The sequence below is a fragment of the Leopardus geoffroyi genome, chromosome E2 (assembly GCF_018350155.1).
Source record: "Leopardus geoffroyi isolate Oge1 chromosome E2, O.geoffroyi_Oge1_pat1.0, whole genome shotgun sequence".
NCBI lineage: Eukaryota > Metazoa > Chordata > Mammalia > Carnivora > Felidae > Leopardus > Leopardus geoffroyi.
The window spans coordinates 28,708,555-28,726,787 of NC_059335.1; the positions used below are offsets into that span (position 1 = coordinate 28,708,555).

At 52.1% G+C, this 18,233-nt stretch overlaps 1 protein-coding gene across 2 annotated transcripts in view; it reads left to right on the top strand.

Moving 5' to 3' along the window:
* Positions 1–18,233, top strand: part of NOD2 (nucleotide binding oligomerization domain containing 2) — a 36,709-nt gene that overhangs the window by 7,919 nt on the left and 10,557 nt on the right. For both annotated transcript variants that reach the window (XM_045442728.1, XM_045442727.1), the window contains exons 3-7: positions 4,847–4,952; positions 8,298–10,116; positions 14,310–14,393; positions 14,604–14,687; positions 17,178–17,261. In XM_045442728.1, coding sequence (XP_045298684.1) covers positions 4,847–4,952; positions 8,298–10,116; positions 14,310–14,393; positions 14,604–14,687; positions 17,178–17,261 — 2,177 coding nt within the window. The remainder of the gene's footprint in view (positions 1–4,846; positions 4,953–8,297; positions 10,117–14,309; positions 14,394–14,603; positions 14,688–17,177; positions 17,262–18,233) is intronic.

Sequence of the window (18,233 nt, forward strand, 5' to 3'; positions counted from 1 at the left end):
TGGGATGAATTGGGGGACTTTCTAGTTTTTATTTGACTATTAAAAAAAGTGTATTTGGCATTTAGGTAAGTGGTTGAGACTGACAGGATAAGCCAGTCTGTCCTCAAGACTGTTTTAAAGCTAGCTCAAGGTGGCTGAGTATTTACAGAGCAGATGTGATGTGGTCCCCTCTCGTTACTCTTTAGTTCACATGAAACCTACAATTGTCCCCGGAGTACTAGCTCCTTGATCCTGGCCCTGTGGGGATTACAGAAGACATGTTAGTTGTTGCACCTACCTTGGTGTCTTTTGTGATCTATTGAGGGGATCAAATCAGCCCACACGGGAAGTTAAAGAATTGTGTCTTGTCATTTTTGATGGCGTGTGCAACAATGTGGTCTGGTCTGGATGCTCTGAGGGGTTTAGAGAAGGTAGCCTCGGGTCTAGAGAAAACAGGGCACTAAGAGAGGAGGTAATTGGATTGATGAAAAAAGAAAATAGGAGAACTCAAGGGCCAAAGAAGAAATCATAATGGAAATCAGAAAATATTCGGAACCAAACAATAATGAGAACCTGGTTTATAAAAATTTATGGGGGACAGTGAAAGCAGAACATAGAAGGAAACTTGTAACCTTAAATACTGATATTAGGAAAGAAGAAAGGCTGCATTTTAACAAGCTAAGAATCCATCTGAAGAAAGGGCTCTGTGGGCAGCAGAAGCAGGGAGGGCTGGGACTGAGCTGAGTAGCTGACAAGAGATCTGCAGGTGGTAGGAGTTTACAAAGGGACTGGGCTGCCTGAGGTTGAAGTTTTTAGCATCCAGTTCTCTCTGATCCTGTTTTGAGCTCTGGAATACTATTGTTCTCGAACTTGGTGGCTTTCCTTCAGTGGCTGCATTTCTGACAAGTGTGGGTGGCTCTTGTGGTGTGTCCCACTAACCTTATCTCCCCAATCCAGGACTGCCTTGTATACTCTCATATACTGACCTCATAATTTTACTGTAAAGAGGTGGTTGTCATAGATTGCAGGTTGGGGGCTGAAAAATGCTATGGAACGGATCAAAATGTAAGGTAAAGAACCATATCCTTAAATACCCAATGCTACTATTCACTGAGTGCCTACCATGTGCCGGGCGCTGTCCTTAGCCTCTATATTTATTGTCTCTAAGCCACACTGCTACCTTCCAAGGGTGTAGTGTTGGCTATACTGTTTCTTAACAGTGAACACTACTACCCAAACTACCCATTTGAGAAGTGGCCCAGCTAGAGTTCAAATCCAGGCCTGACTGTCTCCAGAGCTTATGATCTTTACTCTCTGACATGAAATATGGGGCTTCGTGGGGTGAACTTGCACAGGTGAGCATAACAGTTGTTAGCAAACCTGAGGCTGTAATACCAGCTGTCCTTCTGACTCGTGCACCTGCTAAGGTGGCTAGGGCCAGGGTGTCAGACTGAATCGCTTGACTCTTTTACAATATTAACTCCAACACCTTTAACTTGGGAAATGTGGCATGCCAGCAGAGAAACGTATAATGCCCTATATGGTGGTATAAACATGTTCCCATTCACCCATGCGAAGGCATAGAATGTTACTAGTACTTTCCTCAATCGCAACCGCTAGCCTGACTTCTGTGTTAAATCAATTCTTTGCTTTTCTTTATAGTTTTAACACCTTATGCAATGATTCTCCAAGCAATGTGTTTCTTTTTGAAAAACACGTAGCAAGCACAAGCATAGCAGTGTCTGGAAAGGGTAGTGCTGCCTCGCTTTCTTGGATGCAGGCTCCCAGGAGCAGGGATGCTGAACAGGGTCTCAGGGACATGGTCTGGCTTCACCTTCTCAAGTTTGTATGGGCTCCTGCTGAGAAGTCAGTGGGCAAAGTCATGAGTGAGTCCTGAGAAATACAGGATTCACTACAGCTGGAGGATCTGGTAGGGCGGATATGAGTCAGGGGCCGGATGTCCAGCTGGAATATGGTCAGAGGAAGTGGGCTCTCTGCGTGTTCAGTTGTAAGCTTGTCAAAGGCTCTTCCAGCTCCCAGGAATAGGGCCAGGCCAAACACTTCTGTAGGATGAAATGGGTGTCCTCAGCTGACCCAGGCAACAGGGGGCGAGAGAAAGAATGATATTAGCCTGTGACGCAGACACGCCAAATATAGATAAGGATTAGAGCCAGGCCTGCCTGGACATTTAGGATATCATTACCCTCAACACATCTGAGTCTTGAGTCACACTGCTCCAATCTTCCTCGACTAGTGGTCTTCTGCTTACAGTGCAGAGCCGTCATCCCAAGATTTCCCTTTATGGTCCTCTTGTGTTGGTTTTCCTAAATCCTGATTACTATGTCTTCCTTTTCATGGTTTGTTCTATTCTGGGAGATCAGGTCTCACCTCTGCTTTAAAATGAGTATATAGGAGTTAAATTTTAAGCTCTTCTATATCGCAGACTTTCCTCATATTTGGTCAGTAATTTGGCTGGGTATAGAATTCTGGGTTGGTCATCATTTTTCTTCAGAATTTGGAGATGATTACTCCCTTATCTGCTGTCTTCCAGAGAAGAATTGCTAGAATTCCAAAACTATTTTATAACTCGTTCTGGAGGCACGTAAAATTTTCTTTTGGCCCTTAACATTCTGAAATTTCACAATGATGTGCCTTAGTGTTTTTCCATTGTGCTGGACACTCAGGGGTCACTTTGAACCGAAAACTCATGTCTTTATTGTCTGGAAAATTTTCTTGGTTACTTCATTGGTGATTTCTTTCTGTTTTCTCTCTTCTCTCTTTATGGAACTACTATTTGAATTTTAGGACTCCTGGACTGATCCCCTAATTTTCTTCTCCTTCTTTTCTGTTTTCCATCTCTGTGTCCTTTTGTACTACTTCCCCTATGATATCTTCAACTTATCTTTAAAACCTTGCATTTTTCATTTTTGCTATCACTTTTAATTTCCAAGAGCTATTTAAAAATGTTTCTTATTATAGCATCCTGTTTTTGTTTTATGGATGCAATTTCTTGTCTTACTTAAGGATCATAATGATACGGTGTGGTTTTTTTGGTGTTGTTGTTATTGTCATTGTTTGTTTGTTTTGTGGGGGGGGGGCAGATTTTATTTTTTCACCCTGCGTAACCTTTTTATCCTACAAGTTGCTTTTCCCTTCTCCACTTATTTGGGCTCAGTCTCCCATATTAGATGCTTTCTTTGGGCATATGATGATCCTTAGTTGTCTTCTCATGACTGAAATAGACTCTCTAAAACTTACTGGAAACTCAGAGGCTGCAGGTGATACTTGTCTACCTTGAGTTTCACTGTAGACATTTTGGGAAGTGGTTCTATTTGTATCTTGAGACCTTTCCCCCTAGGTTGGTCAAGTTACCAGTGTAGACGTCACAGACCTCCTGCCTGGAAGTTAAGGTCTGACCACCAGAGTTGTGGGAACCCAGTGAGTAAGAGGGCTGAGGGCTGGGTGGTTATAGTGTTGGGGAGAGGTATCGGCATTCAATACTCATTTTGCACGTGGTCATTTAAACCTTCTTTTAGGGTATGACACCCACTTCCATTATTGTACCTGGTGCCTCCCAGTCCAAGGACCCAGTTTGAGCCTTTCCAGAATGTAAATCTCCGCACTTTGCCATGGCAGGGCAGGGACGGTTGCTGTTGACTTGGAGTGGGTAAAGGAAATTGGAGATCTGTTTTATAAACCACTTTGACTTAGCCCTCCTTAATCTGACCATTTCCTTTGGTTCTCAAGGTAACTGATGCTTTTTTTTTTTTTTTTACATGAAAAGATTTTTTAAAGTTCGTCATTTCTTTCTTTTTATTTATTTTTTTTGACAGAGAGATAGCAAGCAGGGAAGGGGCAGAGAGAGAGGGAGAAAAAATCCCAAGCAGGCTCCACCCTGCCAGTGCAGAGCCCTACACAGGGCTGGAACTCACGAACTGCGAGATCACGACCTGATCCAAAATCAAAAGCCAGATGCTTAACTGACTGAGCCACCCAGGTGTCCCTGTACCTGATGCTTTTAATTCCAGAGACCTTTATAGATTCTGAGATGTACATTGTGTGCTTTTCAACCTGCCCATTGTTGGATGAGGATTTGGCCTTCGGGGCTCTTCTAAGTCTATTACTGTTTATTCATTTGGCAAGTCCTTAAGTGCGTGCTCTGTGCCAGCACTGTTCTAGGTGTTGAGGATATATCGGTGAACAAAACAGACAAAAACCCTTGTCCTGGAACTACTCACATTCCAGTGCAGGGAGACGGGCAATAAGCAAAAGGAGGAAATGGCAGAACATCCTGGGAGGTGATATGGGCTGTGGAAGAGAAGTAGAATGTGTCCGAGGGTTCAGAGTTACAGAGTTGCACCTGTAGGTGTGGGGGTGGGTGTAGATTAGGGGTTTTGTTTTGGGTATGTTAAGCCGGAGGTGTTTATGGAACATGTAAGTGGAGACAGCAGGTAGGTAGTTTGAGATGTGCCCAGCGAAGGTTCAGGGGAGCAGTTCAGGTTGGCGATGAAAATGTGGGAGGTCGTACTCAGAGATGGGATTTCAAGCCTCAGGGCTCCATGAAATCGCCTCTCTTCCAAATGATTTGCAGCTTCCAGAACTGTTTTTCCTATCCTTGCAGGTTTATAGATTTATGTCTTTTTTTTTTTTCCTTTCCTATTTTTATGTTATTCACTCTTATTCGGGGCCAGATTGGCTGTGTGTTCACTCTGCCACGTAATACCGTGTCTCGCTGTTGTGGCTGTTTTACTGACCTTTTATTGTGGTGGGGGGAGAGACGTCTATGAAATTGGAGTGATCTGCGGAAACCTTCACACACCCGTCCGTCGGCTTTCTGGAAAGACACCGACTTTTGCTTTCCCCACAGGCAAGAAGGCTGCTGGATCTCGCGACCGTGAAGGCGAATGGGTTGGCCGCCTTCCTTCTACGACATGTTCAGGAATTGCCAGTCCCGGTGGCCCTGCCTTTCGGTGGTATGTATATGTTCTTCTCCGTTCATCAGAAAGGGAAAGAAAGGCTGTACAGATTGAAGGTTAAGAGCGAAACTCCAGAGCGAGACATCCGTTAGATTTCTCCTCACTGGCTGTGCAGGCCTCCCTCAGGCTCAGTTTCCTGATTTCAAGGATAACACCACCACCGACTCACCGGGCTAGTGGGAAGATCGAAAGGGTTCCCATGTGTAATACTGGGGTTAGCTTTTATTCGTGAGCTGCACCGTGAAAACTGGAGCTACCACACGTTGAAGCTAAAAACAGGTGTCCCATACTGGCCAAACTCTTATTATCTGCGCTGAAAAGGAGACACTTTTGAGATAGGGCTGTTATCTCTTGATTTCTGCAGTCACTATCAGAAACCCCAGGACCAAGTGGATTTAGATAATGTGGTGTCTCTCATTGCATTTAGATAATGTGGTGTCTCTCATTGCACACGGTTCACCGACCCATCTCTGGAACGGGAGGGGCTCGGATAACTCAGCTGCAACAGCTCAGGCGTCCTCCCGGGTGCTTTGTTTGCGACAGTCTTAAGAAATGGCTATTTTTTTCCACTTTACAGAGGTGAAAACTGGGGCAGGGAGGGCGAGTGACGGGCTGGGGAGCACAGTGCCCTGATTGGCCCTTGGTTAATGCGTGCCATTGACATCATCAAGCACAGCTGGCTTTCATGCGTTTTACCACTATGACATGGTGCAAGATCCCCCAGGGTGACAATTCCGAAGTTGATGATTGACATGTATTTGGGTTTAAAATGAGAGATACCTTTTTTTTTTTTTTTTCTTCCTTTCTCCCCCCTGGAGAATTTTATATTGTTGGTGGCTGGAAAACCTGCCTTAGAAATCAGGGTATTAGAGGGGCGCCTGGGTGGCTCAGTCGGTTGAGCGTCCGACTTCGGCTCAGGTCACGATCTCACAGTTCTTGGGTTCGAGCCCCGCGTCGGGCTCTGTGCTGACAGCTCAGAGCCTGGAGCCTGCTTTAGGTTCTGGGTCTCCCTCTTCCGCTGACCCTCCCCTGTTTGCGCTCTGTCTCTCTCTCTTTCAAAAATAAACATTAAAAAAAAAAAAAAAAGGATATTAGAGAAAAAGGTGTGTATCTTCTGGTATCCGTTCGGGGCTCCTGGTATATCCAGAGGGCATTAAGAGCGGTGATAATCATCAGCTCTGGGAGCAGAAGAGGAGACACAAACACAGGGCATCTCCTTCGGATGCATAAATACAGCTTTGGTATTCCAAGGGTGCTCTATGAGAATTTCTTGTTCCCTTCTGAGTTGAGAACAAATGGGCCAGTATTTGGTTGGGAGCAGTGAGGCCATGATGCTCTAAGGTCCCCCCACCCTGGGGCCTCTGGACCAGCACTTCCTCATTCCCTAAAAGGGAACTACCCCCCGACACAGGAAGTGGTTTGTTCGCATTGGCTGCTGGGATAATAAAGGAAAAGCAGCAGTCCTGTGGGCACACCCTGTGTTGCAGAGGGCCCGCGAAGAAGATGGGGAAGTGAGTCTTTTTTTTTTTTTTTTTTTTTAATTTTTTTTTTTTTTCCAACGTTTATTTATTTTTGGGACAGAGAGAGACAGAGCATGAACGGGGGAGGGGCAGAGAGAGAGGGAGACACAGAATCGGAAACAGGCTCCAGGCTCTGAGCCATCAGCCCAGAGCCCGACGCGGGGCTCGAACTCGCGGACCGCGAGACCGTGACCTGGCTGAAGTCAGACGCTTAACCGACTGCGCCACCCAGGCGCCCCGGAGAAGTGAGTCTTGATTGAAGAATCTCGTCCACGTGCTTGACCCGGGCACCCTAGTGACGCCGAGACCATTCAGTGTCAGGTCCACTTGGATCACCAGGATAATCTCCCCATCTCGGTGTCAGTCACATTTATCGAGTCCTTCTTAAATTTAATTTGATTTGTTTTAATTTATGTTTTTATTTGAGAGAGAGAGAGAGAGTGGGGGAGAGAGAGAATATCTCAGGCAGTCTCCATGCTTAGCAGGGCCCCATCCCATGACTCTGGGATCATGAGCCGAGCTGAAATCAAGAGTTGGACGCTCAACCAACTGAGCCACCCAGGTGCCCCCGGCTAGTCCCTTTTTTTTATTATTAAAAAAAAAAATTAGGGGCGCGTGGGTGGCTCAGTCGGTTAAGCGTCCGACTTCAGCTCAGGTCATGATCTCGCGGTCCGTGGGTTCGAGCCCCGCATCGGGCTCTGTGCTGACAGCTCAGAGCCTGGAGCCTGTTTCAGATTCTGTGTCTCCCTCTTTCTCTGACCCTCCCTGTTCATACTCTCTCTCTCTGTCTCATGAATAAATGTTAAAAAAAAATTTTTTTTTAAATTAATGTTTATTTTTGAGAGAGAGAGAGATACAGAGCATGATTGGGGGGGGGGGGGAGCGAGCAGAGAAAGAGGGAGACCCAGAATCTGAAGAAAGCTCCAGGCTCTGAGCTGTCAGCACAGATCCCAATGTGGGGCTCAAACCCACGAACCATGAGACCGTGACCCGAGCTGAAGTCGGACACCCAACCGACTGAGCCACCCAGGTGCCTCTCTGGCTAGTCCCTTTTTAGCAAGTCCAGTAACGTGTTCATAGATCATACGGATTAGGACATGGGTGCTGCTGGTGTGCCTACCAAATCCTTTAGTAATAATGATAATAAATACCATCTTGTGCGAATTTGTCATATGTCAGACATTCTTCCAAACTATTTTATCTCATTTCCTCCTGTAACAATCCTTCAAGGTGTGGATTGTCCCTAATTCTGGGGATAAGTATACTGAGGCCAGAAAGGTTGAGTGGCTTGTGCAAGCTAATGGTGGACCCAGCTTTCAAAGTCAGGCGTATCTGACTTTAGAAACTGCGCTCCTAGGCTCTTACACCGTTTGTCTTTAGAAAGACACAACCGAGGCTTGAGTGGTGAAGGCTATCTGACCAGTATGGTGGGACAGGCATTGGAATGCCGGTCTTCTGATCCCAGCCCAATGCTCCTTCTAATCTACAGATCTTCCCGATGTCAGTAATAATAATACCACTCGCTAATATCCTTTGAGCATTTTGTGTTGGACACTGAATGGAAGCACTTGACTTGAATTATCTTAATTGGTCCGTGTAAACCCTATAAGGCAGGGACCACCATTTTCCTCCTTCACAGGGGGGGAGACCCAGGTTAAGGAAGGTTATGTGACTATCATCAAAGCCCGTAGCTTGCAAGGGGACAGCCAGGACTGGCCCGCGCCGGCGAGTGTCTCCACGCAGAACATCACATTCCCCCATGCACCTGCTCTGTCAGATGGCGCCTTCCCCACCAGCCTGCCTCATTTGCCTCTTCTTCCAGATGCCGCGTGTGAGAAGTACATGTCCAAGCTGAGGACCACGCTATCTGCTCAGTCTCGTTTCCTGAGCACCTATGATGGGGCAGACAATCTTTGCCTGGAGGAAGTATACACAGAGAATGTTCTGGAAATCCGGACAGAGCTGGGCGTGGCCGACGCCCCACCGAAAAGCCCCGCCACCCTGGGCCTGGAGGAACTCTTCAGCACCTGTGGCCACCTCAACGAGGACGCTGACACCGTGCTGGTGGTGGGCGAGGCGGGCAGCGGCAAGAGCACTTTGCTGCAGCGGGTGCACTTGCTGTGGGCCACGGGGCGCCACTTCCGGGAATTCCTCTTCGTCTTCCCATTCAGCTGCCGGCAGCTGCAGCGTGTGGCAAAGCCGCTGTCCGTGCAGACGCTGCTCTTTGAACACTGCTGTTGGCCCGACGTCGGCCGCCAGGACGTCTTCCAGTTCCTCCTTGACCACCCCAACCGCGTCCTCTTAACCTTCGACGGCTTCGACGAGTTCAGGTTCAGGTTCACGGATCGCGGCGAGCGCCACTGCTCTCCGACCGACCCCACGTCGGTCCAGAATCTGCTGTTCAACCTACTGCAGGGCAACCTGCTGAAGAACGCCCGCAAGGTGTTGACCAGCCGTCCGGACGCGGTGTCGGCTTTCCTCAGGAAGTACCTGCGCGTGGAACTCAACCTGAAGGGCTTCTCGGAAGAGGGCATCGAACTGTACCTGAGGAAGCGCCACCGCGAGCCGGGGGTGGCCGACCGCCTCATCCGCATGCTCAGAGCGACCTCAGCCCTGCACGGCTTGTGCCACCTTCCCGTCATCACGTGGATGGTGTCCAAATGCCACCAGGAACTGTTGCTGCCGGGCGGGGGGTCCCCAAGGACCACCACGGATATGTACCTGCTGATCGTGCAGCATTTTCTGCTGCGTGCCTCCCCGCCCGACGCGGCCCCCCGCAGCCCGGGGCCCGGGCTGCTTCGAGGCAGGCTCCCCGCCCTTCTGCACCTCGGCTGGCTGGCTCTCTGGGGCCTGGGCACGTGCTGCTACGTGTTCTCCTCCAGGCAGCTCCAGGCGGCACACGTCGACGGCGACGACGTCTCTCTCGGCTTCCTGGTGCGTGCCAAGAGCGTCGCGCCCGGCAGCGTCACCCCCCTGGAATTCCTGCACATCACCTTCCAGTGCTTCTTCGCCGCCTTCTACCTCGTGCTCAGCGCCGACGTGCCACCGTCCTCGCTCAGACGCCTCTTCCGCTGTCACACGCCGGGCGGCTCGCTCCTGGCCAGGCTGCTGCCCGCGGCGTGCGTGCGGCGCCCGGGGCGCGAGGAGGGCGGCGTGGCGGCGTTGCTCCAGGAGGCCGAGCCGCACAACCTCCAGATCACCGCCGCCTTCCTGGCGGGGCTGCTGTCCCGGGAGCACAGGGGCCTGCTGGCCGAGGGCCAGGCGTCTGAGAAGGCCCTGCTCCGGCGCTGGGTCTGCGCCCGGTGGTGTCTGTCGCGCAGCCTCCACAAGCACTTTCACGCCATCCCCCCGGCCGTGCCCGGGGAGGCCAAGAGCATGCACGCCATGCCCGGGTTCGTCTGGCTCAGCCGCAGCCTGTACGAGATGCAGGAGGAGCGACTGGCGCGGGAGGCCGTGCGAGGCCTGAAGGTCGGGCACCTCAAGCTGACCTTTTGCGGCGTGGGCCCCGCGGAATGTGCCGCCCTGGCGTTTGTGCTGCGGCACCTGCGGCGGCCCGTGGCCCTGCAGCTGGACCACAACTCTGTAGGTGACGTTGGTGTGGAGCAGCTGCTGCCTTGTCTCGACGTGTGCAAGGCTCTTTAGTGAGTGTTGCTGGGCGCTGCCCGCTGTGCACGGGTTGGCGGGGGGGAGGGGGGGAAGGGATGCCACCCCGGAGATGCCGGTGTGGGAGCACCGGGCTGGGACCCAGGAGTCGGGGCCCAGCGCCAGCCCCGCCACCCCTTCTGTGCAACCCCCAGCCCAGCCCCTTCCCCGGTCCGAGCCTTCGTTACAACGTAGGAGAACGACAGCCCTGCTTATTGAATGTCCTGGGTGTCAGGCACTGTGTTACACGCTTCCTGGAATTAATTCCTTTAATCTCCGTGACCACCCTGGGCTGTAGGCAGGCACGTTATTATCCCCCTTATCCTCAAACTTTTTAATGTTTACTAATTTTTGAGAGAGAGAGAGAGAGAGAGCGTGAGCGGGGGACTGATAGAGAGTCTGAAGCAGGCTGTGTGATCCAAGACTCGGCTCACGAACTGTGAGATCGTGACCTAAGCTGAAGTTGGACGCTCAACCCCCTGAGCCACCCAGACGCTCCCCATTATCCTCAAATCGAGGCTCAGAGAAGCAAAGTGACTGGTCTCGGGTGACCCAGGAAATGGTAGAGCTGGGGTTCACAGATCACACCTTTCCGGGGACAGGTCTGTGCTCCCCACAAGCAGCCTATCTATGGACAGCGTTCAGGGGCTCCATGAGAACCTTGAAGTGATGTGCAAAGTTTTGTGTGCTAAGTGTCTGTATTAGGAACGAGCCGAAATTTAGAGGTGACTTGTGCCCCACGAGAGATTTTAAAATCCCAATGAGATGAGGATTTCAGGATCCAAGAGCTGGAAAGTGGCCACGGACTGCCACCTGCCCTCGTAGCCCGCATGCTGTGCAGGGTCCAGATGAGATTTTCGCCACCACCCGTACTGCTCCCAGCACCCTCCCCCCGCCCCCATCTGAGGGCGTGAGCTTTCCCCCTTGGGAATGTCTGTTCCAGCACCCGTGGGCCAGGTGAGAGCAGAGGGCATGCCCGGGTCTCGTGGCCAGCGTTCTGCAGACTCCCCAACTTCCCTTCCATCCTTGAAAGGGGATGTCCTGCGCCCTGTTTAAAACCGCTGAAAAAGCAGAAGGTAGCTTCAAGTTAAAATCGACTCACAGCCTTCCAGGGCTTTTGGTCTATCCCAGGTGACTTTATTTGCCCCGAAGCAAGGGACAAGCCTCTCCTTGAATATATTACGATGGCCTACTTCCTCTGGGCTACAGCATTAAGACTTTTTTTTTTCTCTTTGGAGCAAACATATGGATATCTCTTAGAAATTGTAGGGTGGCCTGTGTTATCCTTTCCATAGGGACCACGGTCATAAGTTTGTTCGCATAATGTAATAATAATATAACGTTAGCATATTTTATGCAGCTCACGTGTGCATTATAGGTAATGTATGTTGTGAATATATCAGGAGGAAACAGATGACACATTGAAATTGGGTGGTTTACGGACTGTTTAGAAGGGACTGGGCAGCAGTTAGGAAGAGCGAGAAGGGAAAGTGCAGGGTCCTGGGGCCAGTGACTGTGGCGGTGGGGGTGGGGGTGGGGACGGCACTGTCACCGTCCTCAAGCCTGGAGGGGCAGGGCTGGGGGAGAGGTGTGGAGAAGGCTGCCTGATAGAAACTGAGGCTACAGAAAGCTGGAAGGGTGGGGTCTGGGGGGAATAAACCCTGGCTCTTCCTCCCCTTCTTGCTCTTGCCTTGACCCCCAGATAGGAAGCCAACACAGGGTGCCTGCTGCTGTAGTCCGTGGGCATCAGCCCCTCAGGACCGAGAGCCAGGTAGAAAGAGGAAAGCGGATCTGGCCAGGGAAATGGAAAGATGGCCAGCACAATACTCGATCTCCCCAGGAAGGAGGAACCGCCATATTTTCACTCAAGAAGTCCGAGACCTATCTGTGGCAGTCATTTACCTGATAGAATTATGAGTCCATTCTTGTGGATAATGAGCCCATAGTTCTCAAAGGGGTCCTCGAGCCCCGGGAGGTCAGGAACCACTGGCTGGGATGGTCCTTCTAGACCAGTCCATCCCTAGAATGAATGGATCCTCTCTCCTCAGGAAAGCCATGCCACTCCCAGGATGTGTCCAAGGGCTGAGGGGGGGCTGGAGGTCTCTCTCCATTTTCGGAGGAAGATGAGGAGGGTCTGGTAACCATGCTCAGCCTAGAGATGCAGAGAAGCATATAGAAATGCAGATTCGGAAGCCTACCCCCAGCGATTCTCACTCCCTCGGTCGGGGGGCGGGGGGGGGGGTGGTGCGGCCAGGGATCTATGTTTTCTAACTGACATCCCTGGTGATACTGCTCCAAGGAGTCCAGAGCCACCCTGTGAAAACAGCTGGTCTGTGGGAACCAGCTTGATTTTCCATGAGCAATAAAAGACCTTGACTAAGTTCTACTGCTCTTTACTCTCCACACAGAAATTGCCAGCATTATGTGGGAGGGGAAATGATCTGGAGGTCAGGTATTTCCTGTGTGTGTGTGTGTGTGTGTGTGTGTGTGTGAGAGAGAGAGAGAGAGACAGAGACAGAGAGACAGACAGACAGACAGACAGAGACAGAGACAGACAGACAGAGACAGAGGCTGGCGAGGAGGTGCTCCTCTCCCCCAGAGCCATACTGTATCTCTCCCACTTGAAATGTTTCCATGCCAACAGAAACAAACCCTCAGCCTCCAGGAAGCCTGTCTACAAAGTGCCCCCATATAGCTTTCTTTAGGCCCTGGATCTGACTCTAGGGTTCTGGCTTTCAAAATTTTTTGGCTGTGACCTACAGTGAGAGAGAAGGTGCAAATGCACCTTTAGATGCACAGGCGTCCAAACCTGAAACAAAAACTTCACAGAATGACTTTCCCGTGCGAACTCTGATGCACGCTGCAGTCTTTCATTCTTTTCCTCTTTTCAAAACGCCGCTCAGGACCTTTGAAGTTGGTTTCGTGCCCACCAACGGGTCACAACCTGCAGCCTGGAAATCACGGCTCTAGGAGCCCACAGGGGGCCTTGGGACAGAGGCGTACAAGGTCATGCTTAACGGTGGGCTTTAGAGCCAGACTGCCTGGGGCCCAGATCCTTTAGGTGCTGTGCAACCTTGGCAAAGTCACTTCACTTGTCTGTGCCTCAACTGCCTTCCCTCTAACGGACATCATAATGGTACCTACGTCGTGGGCTTTTGTGAGGATTAAACACCTTTACTATTGGGAAGTGCTTGGGTCGGTGCTGGCACATCAGATGCCCCATGCGTGCGAGCAGCCGTGATTACAGCTACCTTCTGCCTGCGCCAGGCACTCACAGGGCTTTGTGTGTGCTGTCTCTTTAAATCCTCTCTCAGCCAGGTGAGGCTGGGAATACCATCTCCCCCCCCCCCCACCTTTGTTTTTTACAGCAAATAGCTAGTAAGTGGCTGCTGAGGATGAGAGTTTCCACGGAGGGAAGATTCCAGATCCCCAAGCTGTTAGCCTTTAAGTCAGGGTCTCCCAGATCTGCCCGAGGATGAAGAATCCTAGGCACGGTTGTTAATATACACAGATCCCTGGGCCCCAACCCCCCACCCCACCCCCACTCCCAGAATTGCCAGCTCCAGGGGAGGGGCCCCAGAGTCTGTATTTTAGGGATGCTTTCTGAAGATCTTGTGATCAGGTGAGTTTGGGGGCACCACCCCGAGAGGAGTGTCAGAGGGGGCTTTCTGGGCAGGGTCTGACGACAGGAGTGATGTCACTGGGGTGAAGTGCTGGACGGCAGGGCCTCCCTAACCACGGCTCACTTGCTGGTTTTCCAGAGTCTTGGCCACTCTTGTCTGACTGGTCTACCGTCTGGTACCCACCGTCACCCCCAGGGTGGCCTGGCTAGTTCCCACCACACCCTCCCAGCTAGGAACCTTCTGTGAGGCTGCTATGGTGATCATTTCTGTTTTACAAGCATAGAAACAGTGCCTCAGCCTAGGACTCCAGTGACCCGCCGGGACTCCAGCCTTCTTTAGCAGGAGCTCTGGGGCCCCACCTCCTGAGCGGTCCCCCACATGGTACATGACGTCAGCACCCTGACCAGGGATGGGGGCGTCTTCTCTTTCTTGGGGTGCTCAGCCCTTGCAGTGTTTCCCAGAAACACAGATGCTGGCACTTGGGGCACGAGCAGAAGTCTCTTTTGGGGTCTTGTTTATTTCTCTTTTATCAGCCCCATTTTCCAAATCTATTTGTCTTTTTTTCTTAGCTTGCGAGATAACAATATCTCAGACCGAGGCATCTGCAAGCTCGTCGAACATGCTCTTCACTGTGAGCAGCTGCAGAAGTTAGCGTAAGTCGGGCTCGAGTGGTGGACATTGTGTCCCCGGCCACGCTCCGGGTCGTGCCGTTTGGGCAGCAGCCGTGAGCTGCGGTGAGGGTGTTGGCATATTTGGAGGGCGCAGGTGACTCCTGGGTCGCGGGAACGGGCTACCCTGGGCTTGGGGTGGTCCCTGACTGCTGTGCTAAGTCTCCATGTCTCCTCTCCTTTGGAACGTTCCAGTCTCTTCAACAACAAACTGACCGATGGCTGTGCACACTCCGTGGCGAGGCTCCTTGCGTGCAGGCAGAACTTCTTGGCTTTGAGGTGAGCCCAGGGCTTTCCTATTCTGTGGAAATTGCTTTTCTTCTTCAGAGCTGAGTCAGTTCGGTCTGGTCCTGGCCCTGGTTCGGCCCCTACTGGGCTCGTGATCTGCTGACTGAATCAGGGGCAGTGTCTCCTTTGAGCAGGGTTTCGCTAATGCTGTGACCTCCCCAGCAAACCCAGGATTGGTTCTGCTGAGGGCTGCCTGCCCTTTGACCTTTGGCTCCCCAGGGCTGAAGACGGTTTCTGGGACCCTTTCCTTCCCTGTGTCTAAGAGTGTCACAAGCTGTCTGGGGTTACCGGGTTCCCTGGTGTTCATTGAGCACGTGTTGCGGGGGGAGGCACGTGGAGTCACCTGCCACCACAGCTGTGACAGCCAGTTGCTGAAAAGCTCTCAGAAGGTCCTTGCCCAGCTCGCTGGGTGTCGGCTTTGCACTTCAGTCTTTGATGTCTGCCTTTCTGCTGCTCCTGACCTTCCTGGCTCAGTGGGGGTCTCTCTCCCATCTGACACCATTCAGTCACCTCTCCTGCTGGTCCCCGGGTCAGCCTGGCTTCTCTTTCTCCCTGGGGTCCTCTTGCTTCCTGGATTTATGTGGCAGTAAAAGAAGACAAAGTAAACCATCGCTTTTGTCCATTCTTCATACCTGCTGGGCTGGGTTTGGGGTTCGAAGCCGCCATGTTAAAATTACTAACCATGTGGCCCAGTCTCAGGCAGGGCTGCTGAAGCCAGCCCCAGTGGCGCTGTTCTGTACAAAGGACTCGCTCCTTCTTTTTGTTTTAACTTTTTAAAACTTAATTCCTTTTGAGAGAAAGAGAGCGAGCAGGGGAGGGGCAGAGAGAGAGGGAGACAGAATCCCAAGGAGGTTCTGCGCTGTCACCACACAGCCTGATACAGGGCTTGAACTCATGAACTGCGAGATCATGGCCTGAGCCCAAGTCAAGAGTTGGTCGCCCGGGCTCCCCACAAAGGACTCTCTTCTGTTGCTACCACCTGCTCCCCCAGACTCAGGATGCTGAGAGCGGCTGTGGCCAGAGCGGGAGGCTGGCCTATCCCCCAGGGAAGACTGTGGGGTAGTGGGAAGGTACTATGCTCAGAATTTGAAGCCTGGGTTTTGGGCTGGTATAGCAGAATAGTTGAGAGAGCATGGGGTTCTGGAGCCAGACCGACTGAGGTTTGGATCTAGGATCCCTGAGATTTGAATCCTCATTTGCTATGTGACCTTGGGTCAGCCCAATGTCTCTGTGACTCTGTTTCCCCTTCTGTAAAATGTAGATAATAATTACAGCTTCCTCCTAGGTTGTTGTAACGGTTAAATGAGTTAGGATACATAGAAAGCTGGCGCAATATGGTCAGTGCTTTATGGAGGGAGCTTAGTGGCTAAAAGGTGGTGGGTGATCATGTAAATTCTCAGCGTGTTTATCCTACGGTAGTTCAGCCCTCCCAGAAGGGATTAGATGCGGAACTATTTGTTGGAAAAAATGCCTCCGAGGGGAAACAGGGAAGGGGGCTGGGGGAGGCTGGGAGAGTCAGCTCACTACAGCGCAAGTCTGACCCTGAGAGACGGGGAGAGGGAAGGAAGGAAGGCTGGGAGGAAGCCTCTAGACCTTGGGGCAGTTCTGAGAGCACAGAAGGCTGTGGGGGAGTCCTCCAGCCAGATTTGCCCAGCAGAGTCTTGTGTTTCCCAGTCACTGGCTGGGAGCAGCCTGTGGGAAGCGACCTTGAATTTCCCGGCACAGCAGCCTGTGGTCAGAGGTGTGGGAGGACACCCTGCCCCTTCTCAAAGAGGATAATGGCGCCTGCTCTGCAGGGTAGTTGTCAGCCAGAGTGGCTTCAAGGGCGTGAAAGTTCTCTAAAAAGAGGAAAAGTGTGTTATTAATTCCAGGAAGCCTGGGGTCGTGAGTAAAAGTTCTGGGGACCTCTCCAAAGTTCTCTGAGGTATCTGGATATGGCTGAACCCTCCCTCCTCCAACCCCCCAACCCCCCTGCAGAATCCCTTGCCCTTTCCCAGCAGCTTGGGCGGAACAGGTGAAAGCCACCTGCAGCAAGAGGGACCCAGGAAAGCCACAGGGGGCATGGAGTCTGGCACCAGCTGGTGGCTGAGACAGGAGGAAAAGGTGTGACAGTGAGTCACCCTCCCTCCCTTGGGGAAACCACCTCCTAGGACAGCTGACAATAGTGCCTCCTGCCCATACCTGTCACACTGCTTTGCAAAACAGGTTTCCCCCCACTTTTTTCCCTTTGCAGCTGGAGAATGAACTAGCGGGAGTCACGGTTGAGTAAGGTTGGCCAAGCAGGAATAGACTAGCACCCGGGGAGTCTGCTCGACAGGCAGGAAGAAGTCAGGCTGCCGTGTCCAGCAGAGAGGTCCTCAAAGCTTTTCTCCAGGTTTCTGTGTCTGGGACACACTTCCTCCACCAGCCCCGGGTGCTTCTGGGCACTAACACCCCCACGTCCGTCCCGCACTCCTTCAGCCTCCCTGCCTTCTTTTCCAGGCTGGGCAATAACCACATCACTGCCTCGGGAGCCCAGGTGCTGGCTGAGGGGCTCAGAGCCAACGCCTCCTTGCAGTTCTTGGGGTAGGTTGGGTTCTGGGACAGAGGGGCCCCCGTGGGGGCAGGTTGGGGGACTTAGCAGGTGCAATTTTTTAGCTGGAAGGCCCCAGAGGCAGTGGGAGAGAGCAGGTGGCCCCTGGCTGCCTCAGTACTTGCCTTTCACTCAATAAACAGGAAGTTCAGGATGTGGGGGGTGGGCAGTGCCCATGAGTGGGTGGCAGGAAGCCCTCTGGTCCTCACTGGTGCTAGGGCTGTGCCTCTCACCTTTGGGAGCTTCTGAAGAGTGCCATTGCCTGGGCCCCATCCAAGCGGTGAGAATCAAGGGACGATAAGTAAGTGGACCAGGCTGGAGACGGGACCCAGGACAGGAGGGGGCTTCGCCGGGTCCTTCTGAGCGTTTGTGGCTGCAGGGTCGCGCCGAGCCTTCCAGTGAGGGGAGAGGAGTCAGGCACAGGCTGGGAGGGCAGTCCCACAGACCACAGGTCCCCAGAGTATGTGTGTGGCGGGGAGGGGCTTCCTCTGGCGGCTGAGTGACTACCCCCCCCCCTGCCCCCAGGGTTGCAACCGGGCAGACCCCTGTAGCCCCGCTGCTGTCCTGCCTTACCTGGTGTGAGCTGGCATCCATTTGACGAGAAATGGGAGTCTGAGAACCCAAGACTGTAGGAAGAGACACTAACCTTAGGGCCCAACCCATTTCCTCAGCAGGCAAGCTGCCCACAAGCTCAGCTGGAGCTAAGGGCGGAACCGGGTTGCTTGAGAGATCAGCACCTTTTCCACGCTGCATTACCAGGAGCACAGAGTCCGGTACAAGGGTGGCTCCAGCCCCACCAAGCTCTCTCCTGCTCGAGGTCACAACCAGCGTATGTCGGCTGTTCTCTTTCAACACCTCTTTGTTAAGGCACCTGTCTGCACCCACCAAGCACTGTGCTAATCCCCCGCCCCCCCCCCCACCAGATACTATCATATGACACAAACCGTTCTGAATATTGGTTTTTG